We start from the raw sequence: 16,864 nt of genomic DNA, 5'->3' as shown, positions 1-16,864 counted from the left end.
TTACTATTTCATTTACTACAATATTATTATTGCATTCAATTATTGTTTTGTAATTTTATTTTTACTTTTGAATTTTATTTCATCCAGTTAACACTATTAATATTTTTTATTATTATTTATTTGTTTTTGCTTATACTTTGTTATTACTGATTGATTTTCTGGAATAACAATAAAAAATCAGATTTTCTCACTTTTAACTGACAAATAATAACAACGAATAAATTTTAATAATAACTACTTAAACGTGGATCCCAAATAACATTTTGAAAATTTCTTTAAAAAGCTGAACTGGTCCTCTCAAGGACTCATATCGCATAAAATCCAAAAATACGAATAAAAGCTTTAGGAAATAAGGAAGTTCTGTTATGTGCTTAATATCAAAAACAATTGCTGCTGCTGTTGCTTCTATTATTATTATTATTATTATTATTATTATTATTATTATTATTATTATTATTATTATTATTATTATTATTATTATTATTATTATTATTATTATTCTATTATTATTATTATTATTATTATTATTTTATATTCTTATTGTTATTATTTTTATTACTATTATTATTACCATTATTATTATTGCTTTTATTATCAATACTGGTATTATTATTTTAATTATATTATTAGTGTTAGCATCATTATTCTTATTCTATTAATATTCTATTAGTATCTATTATCATTTCTATTGCTACTGCTACGAAGTAGTTTTTTGTGATATTTGTTGGATTAAAATAATTCATTTATAATTAATATATTAATAATTCATTCATTCATTGGGAATTTTTTCATACATATGGAAAGATTATTTCAAATCTGGCTGATTTGTGGCATGATTGTAAAAGTAGTTTTCACATAGAAACTAATTTATAAAGAACACAATTGAGCTGGCTGTGATTTAATAGGAAAATTTAAGGAAAAATCCATAGTGTGGTTATGAAGGAGGAAAAAACTACCTTTTAAATAATTGTTAACAAAAACAGTTTAAAAAAAAACGGTTTTTATCACAGCTTAATTTATTTCAATTATTATCACTGTACCTATCATCTATGTCATCTATTGTATAAAATTGTTATATTCATAAAGACTTTGCTGTGTACTGTAGGCCCGAACTTGAATCAGGCTCTGATACAGTTGAAATTCCAACCTCATTGGTGCTACAGACAATCTACTGAAGCGAAAAGTAAAGCGTAAACAATGCAATGAATAGTAAATAATCAATTATTATCAATTATTCACTCGTAAACACATGCTATGGATTGCCATGTAAAAAATAAATAAATAAATAAATAAATAAATAAATAAATAAATAAATAAATAAATAAATAAATTACTAGTAGTATTACTATTAACAAGTATTAGTAATTGCAATAATTATTGCAATAAAAATAGCAATCAAATATACAGTATATATTAAATGTTATAAATTAAAAACGAATTTCTTTCCGGGAAAATTTAAAAAAAAATAACATATTTAGGTGATAAATATGTTGATTATTATTCTTATCTTCATGGATGCTGAGAATTTTGAAATTTTAGGACAGTGACGAAAATTTTTATTTGTTTCAGGGTTTCCCATAGTATTTCAGGCTTGATTTTCTACAGTATCTGCTCATGTTCCTTCTTCTCTTTCTATCTTTTATCCTAACCATCTCTCTTCTTCTTTTTCTAACATTAATGAGTGATATACTCGTATACGAGAGGAAAACAAGGAAAAAAGGGATGACTCTGAGGAAAAAACAAGAAATAATTTACTAGTAGTGAGAGGAATTTTTTCTGAACGTTCAATATTTTTCAATTAAAATGAAATTTTCTCCCAAAGGCCCCACCTTATCTTCCTTCTGAACATTTCTAACGCTGGAAAAATTATGTTGAAAGCTTGTAGCTGTAGAGGTACATACAAAAAGAATAAGCTAATCGCTCATTTCAGTCATGAGCATATGTCGCGGAGGAATGGAGGAGGAGGAAAAAAAGAAAAAAAGGGCTAGAAACAGATAATGAACAATCCACATGAAGTTATCTATGTAAACGAGTGTTATTCGAGAGTTTCCTCTCGAAAACTCGATTAATTTTTCCGGATTTTTCTGAAGAAATTTCCCAAATATTCTCGTAATGAGCGTGTGTGCATGTGTGTATGTATGTGTATATGTGGTGTATCGGCGTTGTTCCCTGAGTGCCTTCCCTCCCCCCCCCCCTCCCCTGCTCCCCACCCAGTCCCCCCCGGCAAAATATCAAATGTCGCCTCCTTTGCCTTTTGACTTTTGCCGCCGCCACCGCCTTCCACGCCACTATGGCTCCCCTCAGGGTACTTTTGGCTCGGCTGTGGTTTGACATGGAGCTGCGGTGCTCACCGGACGGGCTCAGGATTCTTCTGATTCTCTCCGTGATCGTCGTTACGACGTTCAAGTCAATTTCTTTCTCTTTTTTCCAGTTCCGTTGTTCCAGTGGTTCCGTTACCGACCGCTGTTGAGGAAGAAGAATGGAATCCGTCACTTATAGTTCAATTCCACGAGTTTTTCTTAAGATTTACGACTTTCTTTGCTCCTAAAATCCTAAAATCACTCAGACATCGCTCACCTTCGCTAAAACTTCTCTGTGGATACTTTATTTAATGTAAATGGCTGAAATTCTTATTTAAATTATCTTTTCTTTTTATTACTTGAGCGTAAGACATTTTGACCGATCTCAGAGACTGTTTCTTCTTCAACAAATATGATTTATGTCTTCCATTCAGGACCCAAATTATCACATAAGTGTTGCTTGAATTCCAATCAAACGTACTCGAATGAAACATGAGCTTGAGCTCTTGCACTGAGAACGTGGAGAGCTCTATTAAGTAATCATTAGCATGTGAATTCGAAGAGAGGAATTGTCGTACATTTATTGTTTTTTTCCTGAGATTTCCAGAATTTCCTGGGAATTTTCTACTGTTAGGGAATCACAGATCAGTGGTGAGAATTCCCATTTCGCAAATTTCCATATCGTTCTTCTCTAGGCTGAACTTAAAAAGGTTTCACCTCGCTGCAAAATCAAAAAAAAATCGTGTTTGATGCCTCCATTGGAGGTAGCAGGACTTCTGGAAGAAAGTTTCCACGACTATTTCTTTTCCCCTTACATTTCGTCCCTTTTTCTGGGGGTTTTTATTTATTGTTTAAGAACCACTAGGATTCCAGAAAGTTGGGCCTCTAAAGGTGATCTGTGATCTAAGCTTAAGACAGAAATTAAAAATTTTTTTATAAATAAAATGTATATTTTTAACGTTTTCAAGTATTTCCATCCCAATTTTTAAATTATATATGTTTAATCGAAAAAAAGCCAACTTAGTGAAATATGAGAAATTGACGGAATTTTCCCCGTGCCAGGTGCATCCTGAGGATTTCCATTCTCCTGATTCCCTTTCCAAATTCTCGCTCTATGTTCTTAACGGCTTCCGTAACTTTTCTGTACGTTATCTTCTATGTAAAGGGTTCGTTAGCGAACGCATCGGAACGGCGGGCGATGCGTCACGCATACGTTCATCCACGCCATAAATGTATCTGTGCATGTATCGACAATTTTTTTCCCTTGAATTTTATAATTCGTACGAAAATCGTAAGAAAATTCTCTGGATAAGAAATTTTTGACGTACTCCTAGACGGACGAAATTGTGACGAAAAATGACCGTACTTGAAATTCCTACGGCTAATTCCTGATAGAATTTCTGAAGTCCTAGAAAAGAATTTTTTTTAAGTATTAGGCTACAAATACTCCTGCTCTAATACTCCAATACTAATAGAATTGAGAAAATTAAATTTTCTCATAAAAATGCTGGTAGATCTTAATTTCAGCCTCTTCATTCTTTTTCCCTGTAATTCTTAACGACTCTGGATTTCTTTCCTAGTGTGTATTTTTCCCTGTTTCCACCACTCTGAGGAAATTATTCAGAAATATTCAAGCCTCTATACAGTACAATTGTCCTTTCGACGATAAATACGATGGGAATAAAACCGTCGTCGACTGTTTTTTTTTCTGACCGTACCATTCAATACTACCTGATGGTTTTGATGGCGTAAATTCAGCGTAATGGGACTTTGTTGCGGGACCTAGCCGTTCGATGGATAAACATTTCCAGCGCTAAAACGAGTGGACATATATTTCCACTACACACTAAATTTCTCCACTTTTCCCAAGTTCTTTGAAAAAATGTACGTGTTATCCACATATAATCACTTATTAAATATTATTCATAATTTTTCTTCGTAAATTTGTGCAGTTTTTTTTTTCGTGTGAAGAAAAAGGACTTCACATAGAATTGGGATTCTGCTTGGGAAGTTCAGAAATTTCAGAAATATTTTGAATGTGAATCGTTTTCTCAAATAGGCGAATATGACATTTTAATAATAACATTCTCATGAATCATAATGCTAATAATGTTTTCTATCCATGTTTCTTTTCATATTTTGTATTCAGTGCAATGCATTTAATACGAAGACGAATGATTTGTGTAATGAATCACTTCTCAATAACGGTGTCAAGGAAAATTTCTATCATTTCTAATTTTATATCAATTAAATTTAAATCTTTCTTATCGAAAAAATATCTACTCCTCTAATCTGAAAAAAATAATAATTTAATTTAAATGTTTGTTATCAAAAAATATTCACTCCATGCTAACTCTACCGTAAGATCTGTACAATAATTTATAATTTTATGCTTCCACAGAAATTAAGCATAAGTTCTCTTCGATTTTTTTTTTACTGAAATAAATACAAAATCTAACATTTTCATGTGTTTTATCATTAAAACGTCTTTTAAAAAATCACTAAAAAATCACTATTAAATTAGTTATCATTTATCATTAAAAACTGTGTGATTATGCAATGGACCAGAGAAATGCACTTTTCTTTGTGAAAAATTGATTGAACGTGAGAACCAATCAAAATTTTCGTTTACTATTTAAATAAGGTATTAATGACTGACATGTTTTATATTTTTATAGACGAGGTACTTTGGCCACATTTAAAGAGTCAAAATGCAAAAAGATCACCTATGGTATGCTACGGAAGGAAATATCTCGTATGAAATTGTGGAAATTTCCTGAAAAAAAAAATTTTGTGTAAAAAAATGAGCGCTTACTGCAGCTACATGTCATTTTTATTTCTCATCGCCATTTTTGCCGGAACACAGATTGGTTGCGCCATTAGTACGTAACTTGCAAATGTCTGGAAATTTCTGGAAACTCTTCGGAAATGTTTTTCTAAAAAAAACAACAAGTCGCATTGTTTTTGGAGCCTAACCTGTTCTAACGTTTCGTAGAAAAAAAGGATAGATCTTGAAATATTTACCTTCCACCGCTCTAATTCATGGAATAAATCTCTATTACCGTACCTTTACCTTCCCTGAGGTGTTAATAAAACTATATCATATACCTGGTTGCTACTGTAGGTGTAAGTATGAAAGATCATTGAATTATGAGAGAGAGAGTAGTCAGAGTCGTTTATTAGAAAATTTATTCGTTAAATATGAAATAAGAAAAAAATAGGAATAAATAAGAATACCAAATAAATACGAAATAAACCACATAATAATAATAATAAAATAATAAAATAAATAAACCGTACAATAATAAATAAATCACATAATATATAATATGTAATAGTAATAATAATAATAATAATAATAATAATAATAATAATAATAATAATAATAATAATAATAATAATAATAATAATAATAATAATAATAATAATAATAATATAAAAACTCTAATGAATCCCAGGGAAATCCTGTGTGTGTTTCTCAGGAAAACAGTAATCTTTACCACATTCTACCGTAGCGGTTGTTATTTTCCTTTAGGTTTATAAGTAGATCATAACAGTTGAACAGCTACAACGTGAATGTTCTCGAAATATTTTCAACGTCGCTCCACAGAGGGATGTTGCGTTCCGTTTTGCGTTCAGCCGAATCGGTCCATATGAATTTTTATTGGTGACGTGGACGTTTGACGTAAATATATGTGGGTGGTAGAGAAAATGCTGCCATTAAAACCCAATTCAAATAATGTGTCGAATTTTCATGACGCGAACATTTTCGCTCATCATCTCGTCATATGTAGTTCATTTAATTTTTCTTTTTTCAGGAATTTCCGGTGAATGATTAGAATGATTTTATATAACGGTTTATTTCGTATTCAGTTCGTATTCTTATTTATTCCTATTTTTTCTTATTTCATATTATTCTTCTCTCGGATAGCGACATTGACTGCACAAATATTTGAAGAATTTTTTGTTTATTTTTCAAAAACGTACGTAGTTCATTTAATTTTTTCTTCACTCGAATAGTGACGTTGAATGCACAAATATTCGAAGAATTTTTTTTGCTCATTTTAAATTAATTTAATTTCCTAAATTTCACATCAAATGTATCATCAAATATATTTGTTTTTTTTTTGCTTATTTTACAATAAATTTAATATTTGAAGCTCTTCATAAATTTCCAAGATTTTACTCTACAAAGTATTGTCTTTGAAAAAAAAAACTCTACAGCTTTTGCCACTAATTTTATAGAATAAAAACTTATAGTAAAAATATAGTGACATATGTAGTAATGAGTCTATGCTATTAATTCTCCAGAGTGAAAATCTTAAAAATTCCGGAAATTCTCCGAAGGTTCTGGAGAAAAAAAGCCCCTAAATTCCTTAGGTTTAACTACTGGAGCAGTGATAATACCGTAATACTGTAACCGTAATTTTACTTTTTTGATTTACTAGTTTCAATAGAGTATAAATTACTTTCCATGGAATTTCACATGCTTTTCTCACTTTTTCACTCGTTTTTTACTCCCTCGAAAATTTGTTCCTCACAAATTTTCCACTTTTTCCGATTTCTTCACACTTCCGAATGGCCTTCTCTCCTGAACAGAATGTGATTTTTTTAAAAAGTGTTAGTTTGTTTGAATTGATGTCACTTCCTGGTTTTTAGCTCAACAACAATTTTCTCCATTTGGCTATTTCATTGAGGGACAGAGTTCCTTGTAATTTTTCACAGGTTTTCCCGACTTTTAGCACCACCCTCGAATTTTTTCAATTAGCAGAAGTCTCTCATCAGTTTTTCGGAATTGTACAAGCATCAAATTAGATTTTTCTTTCTAGGGATCGGGTTTCGGACAAATATTTATACATATATAGCTGCCAACTAATATTTCCATTATTTAAATAAATATATTTCAGATGTAACACTTTATTTAATGAATTAATCGCTGTACATTGATACTTCATATTTGTAAAAATATTATATTATTATTATTTTTTATGTCATTTTATACTATTATTTTTTAAGATATTTATGAAACTGTCATTTTCTCATTTTTTCACGCCTTCAAATAATTTTCAATAAGATTTTTGTCCACGATTTTCCGTATTTTCAATAAAAAAAAAACTTTCTTCCTGCAAAATTATGTCCTCTGCCAATGTACTTGTTAAAAAAACGATTTTTATTTAAAAAAAAAAGGTGGAGAACAAATACATGAGAAATTCTCCCTTTTTGCTGTCTTTGAAAGAAAAAAACACCTAAAATGACACTATGACAGTAATTTAAGTAATTTTAATTATTTCACATAAAATGAAATTACATGTAAGTTTTTGCCTTCATAATACTGAAGATAATGATGTCTGGATGAACAATTTCCTTTTGTGGAGTCAATTTTTTTTCCTGGAAATTTCTGGAGAAATGCAGCTTTTCTTTCAGTTACAGTCCGCTACGTAATTCTGTTCATTTTCCCATCAGTCATACATTGTATAGAAGCGGAACGATTCTAGAGGAGCTTTTCTTATGCAATTAGCCGTCCGATCATTATCACACGTTCACATTATCCTCGTTATCGTCCTGAATAATCCGTCATTAATCGAATGCAAGTATGTGATGGCTGTTCTTTTAGATTCAATCGCTCGACACAATCATTTCTTCAGCAAACATTCCTATTCGTGGACTTTCTGGACATTTGCGAATCGCTTTTGTCCTTACCGGACTTTTTTTCTCTCTCTGCCCTTCATTCAGCAGCACTCATTAATCTTCGACGTCTCGTTCACCACAACACTTTTCATGAGGATTTTTCCCCGGGATTTACTTTGATCCGCTATTCGTTTTCGTGTCGTGTCCATACGAGAAGTTCCACTTACATTCGGCGGGCGGCTTCTTTTCTTTGCAAAAGCACTTTGAGTTTTTTTTCCCCATTCTCCTCGTTGGCGAAGTCAGTAGGTCCTCTCAAGGGTGCCGTTAGGTGGGCGAGGAGCGAGTTGTGGCGGGTGTTTGAATTCTGACGCATGGGACATCGTTCAACGGCTGCAGCACAGCCAATTCTCCATATTTTTCCTTCGGCATGGAATTTCTTTCTCTTTCAAAAACTCTGCAGAAATTTCTTATTTTTTTCTGGAGAAGTGCATGGATAGCAGTCGTGAGGAAGTGGCGACCGATCACCTTCACTTTCTAATAAATGAATGGTGACGCTAGTGAAGTTGACTAGCGGAGGTGGACTAAGTGTCGGATTTCAAATAAGGATGGCCAGCTTTGTATGGGTGGGTTTACGTCATGCTGCGTAGGCGGGGCGCATACGTAGGATGGGCAGGTCCATTATAGAATGGAGCATGGTCTACCATATTCCAAGAATTCCTCATCTATCTAGATCTTGGAATCATTTTCTCTCTTTAGGATCACTAAAGACGTCCTAAGACATTCAAAAAATCCATTTCAAAGGGTATTTTCATGTTTTCTCGCCTTTCTTTCGGGACATCGACGGTCCCAAAAAATTTCCCTTCACAATCTTTCTCCTTTTTCCAAATTGAATATTGAATTGTATTGAATATGTTGTTATTACTTGTTTAATTGAATAAAGCGTACGAAAAACACGTTTATGCCCGGAAAAATATTAACATACGATTTTCATTCACCGTCTACCGTAACCATACATATGACCATGATTCCAGTTCAAAGCCGGTGCTATGCGGTGAACAACGCGTTCCGGTCGTTCCAATGTGCGTCGTCTTGTGCTCAGTATGAACCGCGCCCTGCTCGTCGTCTGTGTCTCTGTCGTTCTCACAATTTCTACGCCGCCGGTGTCTTCGTCTCTGGCACTTAATCCTCACGAGCTTGGCATGTTACAGAAAGGTTTGTGAACTAGTTGATTTTATCCCTTAACCTTTTAATTCAGAAAAAAAAATCCCTCGTGTCTAACGTTGATTTCAGCTACAGAAAAAAGTATATTTTTGCATTTTTTTCATTATTTTAGCATTTTATTATTTATTTTTTCCTATATTTTATTTTAGGAATTGAAAGAGTCGAAAATTTCCACTATGAGATAAACTCCTCCCCCTGCACTCAGCTAGGTCTGCTATTGGCTAGCTAAAGCAACCAACCAATAGCGGCGTGCCTTTTAAAAGTGTTGGATATGACAATTCCATGGCTATTAAAGAAATAAAAGTGGAAAATCTGAGAATTTATTTGAAAAACTTAAAATTTGAAAAGAAAGAAAAAAGAAAAAGCAAGAAAAAAAGAAAAAAAGAAGAAGAAGGAAAAATTAAAATTTGAAAAATTGAAAAATTTACTTGGAAAAATTTGAGCGATTGCAAGCACTAGTTTCTTTAAAGGTTTCCTCCGTCGATTTGGTTTCCCTCGCGTTCCCGATTTGTCTGGACCTACGCTTCCTATCCCGGATCACGTGTGGGATATCTATGAGGAAGCGAGTGAGGATGGGGATATGGATTGGATACGGCATTACTATCCAAAGGTTCGTTTTTTATGGGGGATATTTTTTTTCCAAAAAGTTATTTGGAGATTTCCTCCACACCGATCACCGGTTTAGCTTCGTAATCAGCTCATTACACGGAGGAAAATGTAGGAAGTAATATCGAAATTACTGTAATTATTCCTAAATTAAAATTATAACGAATTATTATTGTAATATTCAATATTTCTGGTATGGCAACCTACTGAAATTAAACCTGGGCTTTTCGTTTGTCATAAATGAATTCTTACGCTTTTGAAGAGATCATTATAAAAATAAATTCCGGTTTATGAAATGCTAAATCCTGAAAATTGTGGAGTTACAAGAGAGTACTTCAGGAACTTTTCGAGCTGAATTCTGGTCTCCTCGTATCCTACAATCTATCTGCTTCTGTCCGAAATGCAGCCAAAGAGGAAGTGACACGAGCAAATCTAAAAATAAAACTACATCAAGTAAAAAAATCCAGTCGTATCAGCGTCTACGAATTCGAACAACATCATCCTGAGGTTAGTTGATCCGAGTTGTCCGAGATCCGAGTTGGCTGACCGAGTTTTCCATAAAATCACCATCAGCTACAACAGCTTTTTTCAATTTTTTTCAGATACAAAGACTGCTTGACTCAAAAATCATTGACGTCTCCGACACTCAACGACCAACACAATGGGTCGATCTTGACGTTACACCGGCACTTCGTGCGTCCCGCAACGATCATGATACGGTGGGTTTTGCCGGGTGTGATCTGATCGATTACAATCATTTTGCTTCAAACCTTCAACCGAGTGGTCAGTCTTTGATTAATTTGGTTCGGGAATTTTTTGAACGGTTAATATTTCCGGAAAAACTGGATAAAATAATTGGAAAGTCGCCTATAAATAAAAAATAATTTAATATAATAATTTTTTCTTTCTTTTTAAACGCTGCATGGGTGGAATAAATTTTAGCTTCAATTCCACAGTACTCCTCTGGGCGGGAGACCATTGTTATATAAAAAATTGATAAATATAAAGTAGATCTAGATGCTTCCTATTCTTTATGAACCCATTTCCGAACCAGTAGGTATTACGGATGCAAAATGTTATATAATCCTCTATTTGAATAGGTTTCCAGTGATTTTAGAAGCCATCCTTAATTTTCAAGCAATGTTGAATACGTTGTTTGATGTAGCAAAAAGTTGAGTTCTGTTCCGGGTCCTCGAATCCTAGCTACGGTAGTCGAACGAATGAACAGAATAAAAAGAAGGGAAGGATTTTGGTGATTTTACGAAAATGAAACGATGATTATTCGTATTTTTTCCGATAGAATAACTATCTTTTAGAATAGAAATTAAAGTCTATTCGTTCATTCAGGAAAAAAAAAACTGAAAATAACTAATTAGATTCCTCTTTTTTTCCAGGTGATGTTACTAATCGATCATCCTGATGTTGCAATCTATTCGTCTGAACCACATTCCATGTCCACAGTTCCACTTTCGCGACATCAAAGCCTTCCATTAGTTGTTTACAGGTGATTTTTTTTTGGCGTACATTATTCTGTTGTATCGTCTGTGAGTACAGACACAACACAAAAACTAACTGAGAATAACAGCACAAATTTTCATTGGATTTTCTTCAAAATATGGATAGTACCGTCAACCAATCAATCATCTGCAGTCGTAATTTTGTCAAAAAAAAATAGTTCTAAGATAGGAAGAGGGTCACCATGGGCCAAAAAAACAAATATCGAATAGCAAGAAGGAAAACTCCCGACACATTGGTAGGACGAGAGTTTTCCAGAAGAAATCGGAATGAATTTGAAAATATTACAATCAAATCATGCAAAATCCTTTTATTTTTTTTTGTGCTAATCTCGGTTCTTTTTAAGACTTGAGTTTTTTTTTTGAATTTTTGGATCTTATTAGGGAAATTTTTTAAGAGTATTAAGGTTAAATCTCAGCTAACAGTTGTGAACATGGATCATAGACCTGTTAACGAACATAAGTGACGTCCTGGAAAATTACAAAATCCTTTATTTTCACCTAGATACAGGCTGCTGAATGTGACTATTCGCACTGTCCATCTCTCTTTCGAAAGTAGCGTATTTTCTCATTCCCATAAATAGAAATATGGTAGAAATACAGTATGTTCTATGGTAATTGTACTGTACTAAAGCTGTACTAATTTACAGTGTAATAAAAGAACCGTCACGTGTTCGACGAAAACGATCCGCGCCAACTCGCCGTGATCGAAAGAAACAACGAAAACAACATCATCGTCATAACGCTACCGATAGCGGAATATGCCAGAAAAAGGCGTTATACGTGGATTTCGAAGAAATCGGATGGCAAGAATGGATTTTGGCACCAAGTTAGTTCCCCTCGGAAATCTTCTAGGATCGTGTAGAAATGCAAAAAAAAATCTCACCACCACCACCAGAATTTTTTTTGATTTAATTAATTATTAATCTTAATTTTTTCCGAAGAATTTTTCCAGAAAGCTATGAAGCTGGACAATGCGTCGGCATATGTCCACATCCGTTGCCGGCTCATCTAAACGCGACCAATCATGCCATCGTGCAATCGCTGACTAACTCACTAAATCCACAGGTATTATTAGGATTTTCGGGATTTCCTTGATTCAGGCATAACAAATAAGAAAAAAAAGAAAGAAAGGCATGAGGAAAAAAGTAAACTTACCAAATGAATGAATGAATAATTGATGAAATGAAAGATGAAATGAAATAAGGTGAATAATTTTAGGTGCCACCACCTTGTTGTGTACCTACAGAAACTACACATCTTTCCATACTATTTTTGGACGTTGATAATAAGTAAGTTGAATTTTTGGAGAGAAAAAAAAACAGAGAAAATTAATATTTTCCTCCGTCAACGTATATAATTGCAATTGTAGAATTATCATCAAAAACTATCCTGATATGCGGGTCGAAGCTTGCGGGTGTCGCTAAGGTACGTATCTTTTTAAAGCCATTAAAAAAGAAAAGATCCGTTTCCTTTAAAAATACGAAAATGTTGGAGATGTCCGGAGGTAGCTTTACCTGGCTTCTATCCTTCTTAGTCCTATGTTTGTACTGTATTTGTACTGTATAACTTTTGGCTTCTCATAAACAGAAAACCAAACAAATTGAACAAAAAAATTCTGGGAAACAAAGGACGAATACCGGATCCTAACGAACCGCGACACTACACAAATGAGTGGAAATAAAAAAAACCCTACTTTTAAAGCGTAGAAGAAAGAAAAAGAGAAAAATGTCTTTGTAAAATACTTTCTTACGCACGCGTTCCCGCCAAATCCACTGTCGTCCCACGCTCGCGAAGGTCCCGTCACGCTAACTTCGTTACAGAACCTTTCTTGCATGAGATGTGTTATAAGAAAAAAATTCATGTACTGCCTATGCCTGAATTCCTATGCCCATACCGTATACGCAACCATTACGGCCGAAATGAACCTGGGTAGACGCCGTAGACGATGCCGTTCGTTCGTTGCACGTGCCGCTCACGTGCCTCTCACGTGCCGAGTGCTGGCGGATTCACCGCACCGCCACCTTTTCGAAAGTAATTTTATCGTAATCGTTCCGTAATGGACATGGTTGATTCAGCACCGTTATCATTAGGAGACCATCTCCTCCAATGATATTGAAGTGGAGGATTTTCCGGAAAAAAAAAGTCAGAATGTTTTCGGGATTTCAAAGAAACGTTATCTGCTCATAGCAATCGCAGTTTCCCAAGAGGATTGGTTTTAAATTCCAGAGAATCGCCGAAAACTGCCGACGTTTTTTTTTTCTCGAAACCATTTCTCACCACTCTTTTACGATCAAATCCCGAAAATTCCAGAATAAAAGTTTCTGCAAACCTTTGCACTCCTTCACGTATTTTTTCAATATTCCGGAGGAAAAAATAAAAAGTAATTGTAGAATAGAATAATAGAAGAAATAATAATATAATAATATGATATAATAGCATGATATAAAGAATGATAATGTAAGAGAATAGAATAAATGCTATTTTGCAGGCTTTTTCCATTTTCTCCACAATTTTTTCGATTCTCCGTTAGGAAAAAATAAAAATACATGTTTAATAGAATAATAGAAGAAATAATGGCATAATAATGTGATATTATGATATAATGAATAATTATATGATAGAATAGATACTAAATGATGTCTTAAAGGGTATTTTTCATATTCTTCACGAATTTTTTCTATCCTCCGATAGGAAAAAAATAAAAAATAAATGTAGAATAAAATAATAGAAGAAATAATGATATGATAGAACAGGATGACATAATGAATAATAATATGATAGAATGGAATAAATGCTATTTTGCTGGCTTTTTTCATGTTCTCCACGAATTTTTTCGATTCTCCGGTAGAAAAAATAAAAAATAAATGTAGAATAGAATAATAGAAGAGATAGTAATATGATAAATGATGATATGATCGAATAGAATGCTAAATGCTATTTTGCAGGCCTTTTTCATGTTCTCCACAAATTTTTTCGATTCTCGGATGGGACAAAATAAGAAATTATCATAATAAATAATAAGTAGAATAAAATAATAGATAAAATAATAATATAGTGATATGATACGATAGCATGATAAGATGCTAAATGATCTGTTCCAGGCTTTTTCATGTTCTCCACGGGCAGCGCTAAGCGTCTCGTCCGTCTTTTTCCATAAATAAGCGACTGTTCACCGCCCATTCTTGCCGTTGCTGGAATCATCAGGATCTCCGATAAACGATGACGTTCATCCACACGGACACGCACACGCACACACATACATCCAGAGTATTCATCCAGAATCCTGCCTATCGATCCATCCAAAAAATTCTCCACAACAACACCAAACACACCAATATAGATACACAGATAGATAATTCACGTCGATTTGTCCACTCCTTAACCTCCTCGGGTCTTTATTGAGGAAAAATTGAGGAAAAATTTTGAATATCCATGGATGTGTGTGGGTGTGTGTGGGTGTGGGTGTGTGTTCACTCTATCATGCTCCTTATTTATTGTGTTTTCTTTTTTCTGCAAAAAAAACTGATTAATGCTTATTTTATGCTTATATAATAAGCAACATTGCTTAAACTAAAAACAAACAAACAAAAAAAAAACCCAAACACAGAAATTTCTAGCGCTTATCACTCGCGCCAGAATTATCCAGAAACCAAAGGTGAAGTTCAAGTTGATCGATCGATCTCATCTGTTGATTTATATTTCTTCTCTAATAATTCTCTCAATAATTCGCTATTGTTCCTCTGAAAATGTTTATTTTCCCCTTCCCCCCCCCCGCATCAAACTATCATTAAAGTAGTTCTCTAGGGCTCTGTGTAATTATTATAATTATATTATAATAATTATCTGAACTACTCTATGTAGCTATTATTTCAACTGTATTGTGATGTCATTTTTTTCCTCTCTTTTTTTTTCTCTCTCTCTCTCGCTATTTTGTGGGAAATATTTCTGGGTATATTTGGAACAGAACCGTGGTTTAAATTTGCTCATTAAGGATATTATAACTTTAGGAAGAATAAAGCTCTTGCGACATTTTATAAAATCGTTGTTGTTGACCGATTCTACCGATGTATTTGTCAACATCCAAATCGAGTATCCAGTAAATTGTTAGAGATAAAAAACCAAACAGAGTTCTATTATGAGAAATAAATACATATATATGTGTCTAAATTGTATTAGTTAGTAGTAGCGGTAGTGCATAGTGAATATTGTATGATTTAAAGTGCAAAATGATGATCTATGCTGAGAATTTCCGATTTCATATGTCCACTTTCTTTTCACTGGTATTATTAATTCATCGTCTCGTTTCGTTTCGTTTCATTTTCATTTTATTTCATTTCGTTCCGATATTTGATGTTAATATTTGTCTGTATGCACTGATAAAAGCTATTTTGTTTGTTCCTCACTTCCTTTTCCACATCCGTCAGAAAAATCCCACGGAAAAACTCGCCAAAATATGGAGGAATTGCGGTAAAATGCTATCAATTCTCTCCAAATTCGTGTGATTGTGTGAATTCGCCGGATTTGAGAACAAAAAAAAAGTGATCCAACGAAAAAAAAAGAGGAAGAAAAATAGAAAAAAATTAGAAATTTTCATATTTTAATTTACATGGACTTAGAGAAATCGCTATACTTCAGAGGGATGTAGAGAAGTGTAAATAATTCTCCCAATGTGAATTCGTTGTGTTTGAGGTGATTTGAGGTGTACCAAAAAAAAAACAGATGATCTTACAAACGAAAAAAAGAGAAAAAGGAACAGAAAAAATTAAATTTTTATTTAAATTTTTATAGAAAAATAAATCAAATAATCTAATCGATTTCTCTCATCAGAATTATAATTTAGAAGCAAAGTGTTTTTTTTTCTGCAAGTATTCCACCAGAACAATGGATTTCCCCAGCTACAGTAAAACTATTTTCTTACTTTTTCTTACTTTTTGCTTCCTCTATCTGAAAAAAAAGGAAAGTGAGGAGGTATGAAGCTGAAAAGAGAAAGAAGAAGTACGTAGAAGAAACACATTTTACGTGTGGATGTGCAGTGATTACCTCAACGCAAAAAAAAATCGTTTCCTCAGTTTGAAGACGAGAGTTCGGACGGCTTTAAGTTCACAAAATATTCTTATAGATTTACTTTTGCTTGTAAATATTATAAATAATCTGTTCACTCTTTAATCCGCACACCATCAGGATACTTTTAAGATTTTTCGTGTACAGTACTACAGCCCCCTTTCTCAGGATCTCACTTCTACCCTTCGATAGGTTTTACCCTTTGAAAATTGAAAGAGTGAGAAACATTTGGAGTTGTCTTCTGGTCTGTTTTTGGTTCAACTCCATGCTCTTCACCTTCGCACTATCGTTCCATATTCATTCCGGATTTCCGGAAGTAAATGAGAAAATTTTAACTAAGACTGAGTGCGAAAAAAAATGAGATTGGTGCTCTAATTGGTCGTGAAGGCCATTAACGAATTTTTTACAGAGAAAAAAAACTGAATTTAAAAAAATAGATTGCTTTTTCAACACTACAAATCCGCACCTTAAGTGCACGCAGGCGGAATACCGGGGATTTTTTTTTCATTCGAAACCTTCCCTTCCCAAACA

General features: G+C 33.3%; 1 protein-coding gene across 1 annotated transcript; it reads left to right on the top strand.

Annotated features, from left to right (window-relative positions):
- Nucleotides 1–9,028: 9,028 nt before the first annotated feature.
- Nucleotides 9,029–12,696, top strand: RB195_016222 (uncharacterized protein; the record flags this gene model as incomplete). Its single annotated transcript, XM_064207281.1, has 9 exons — nucleotides 9,029–9,140; nucleotides 9,620–9,759; nucleotides 10,095–10,262; nucleotides 10,358–10,474; nucleotides 11,150–11,259; nucleotides 11,920–12,098; nucleotides 12,225–12,337; nucleotides 12,491–12,561; nucleotides 12,642–12,696. The coding sequence occupies 9 exons, from the start codon at nucleotides 9,029–9,031 to the stop codon at nucleotides 12,694–12,696; spliced, it is 1,065 nt and encodes a 354-aa protein (XP_064063162.1).
- Nucleotides 12,697–16,864: the final 4,168 nt, after the last annotated feature.

Source organism: Necator americanus, chromosome V, assembly GCF_031761385.1.
Source record: "Necator americanus strain Aroian chromosome V, whole genome shotgun sequence".
Lineage (NCBI taxonomy): Eukaryota > Metazoa > Nematoda > Chromadorea > Rhabditida > Ancylostomatidae > Necator > Necator americanus.
Note: the sequence above shows the minus strand (reverse complement) of the source record. Positions and strands in the feature narration are given on the sequence as shown.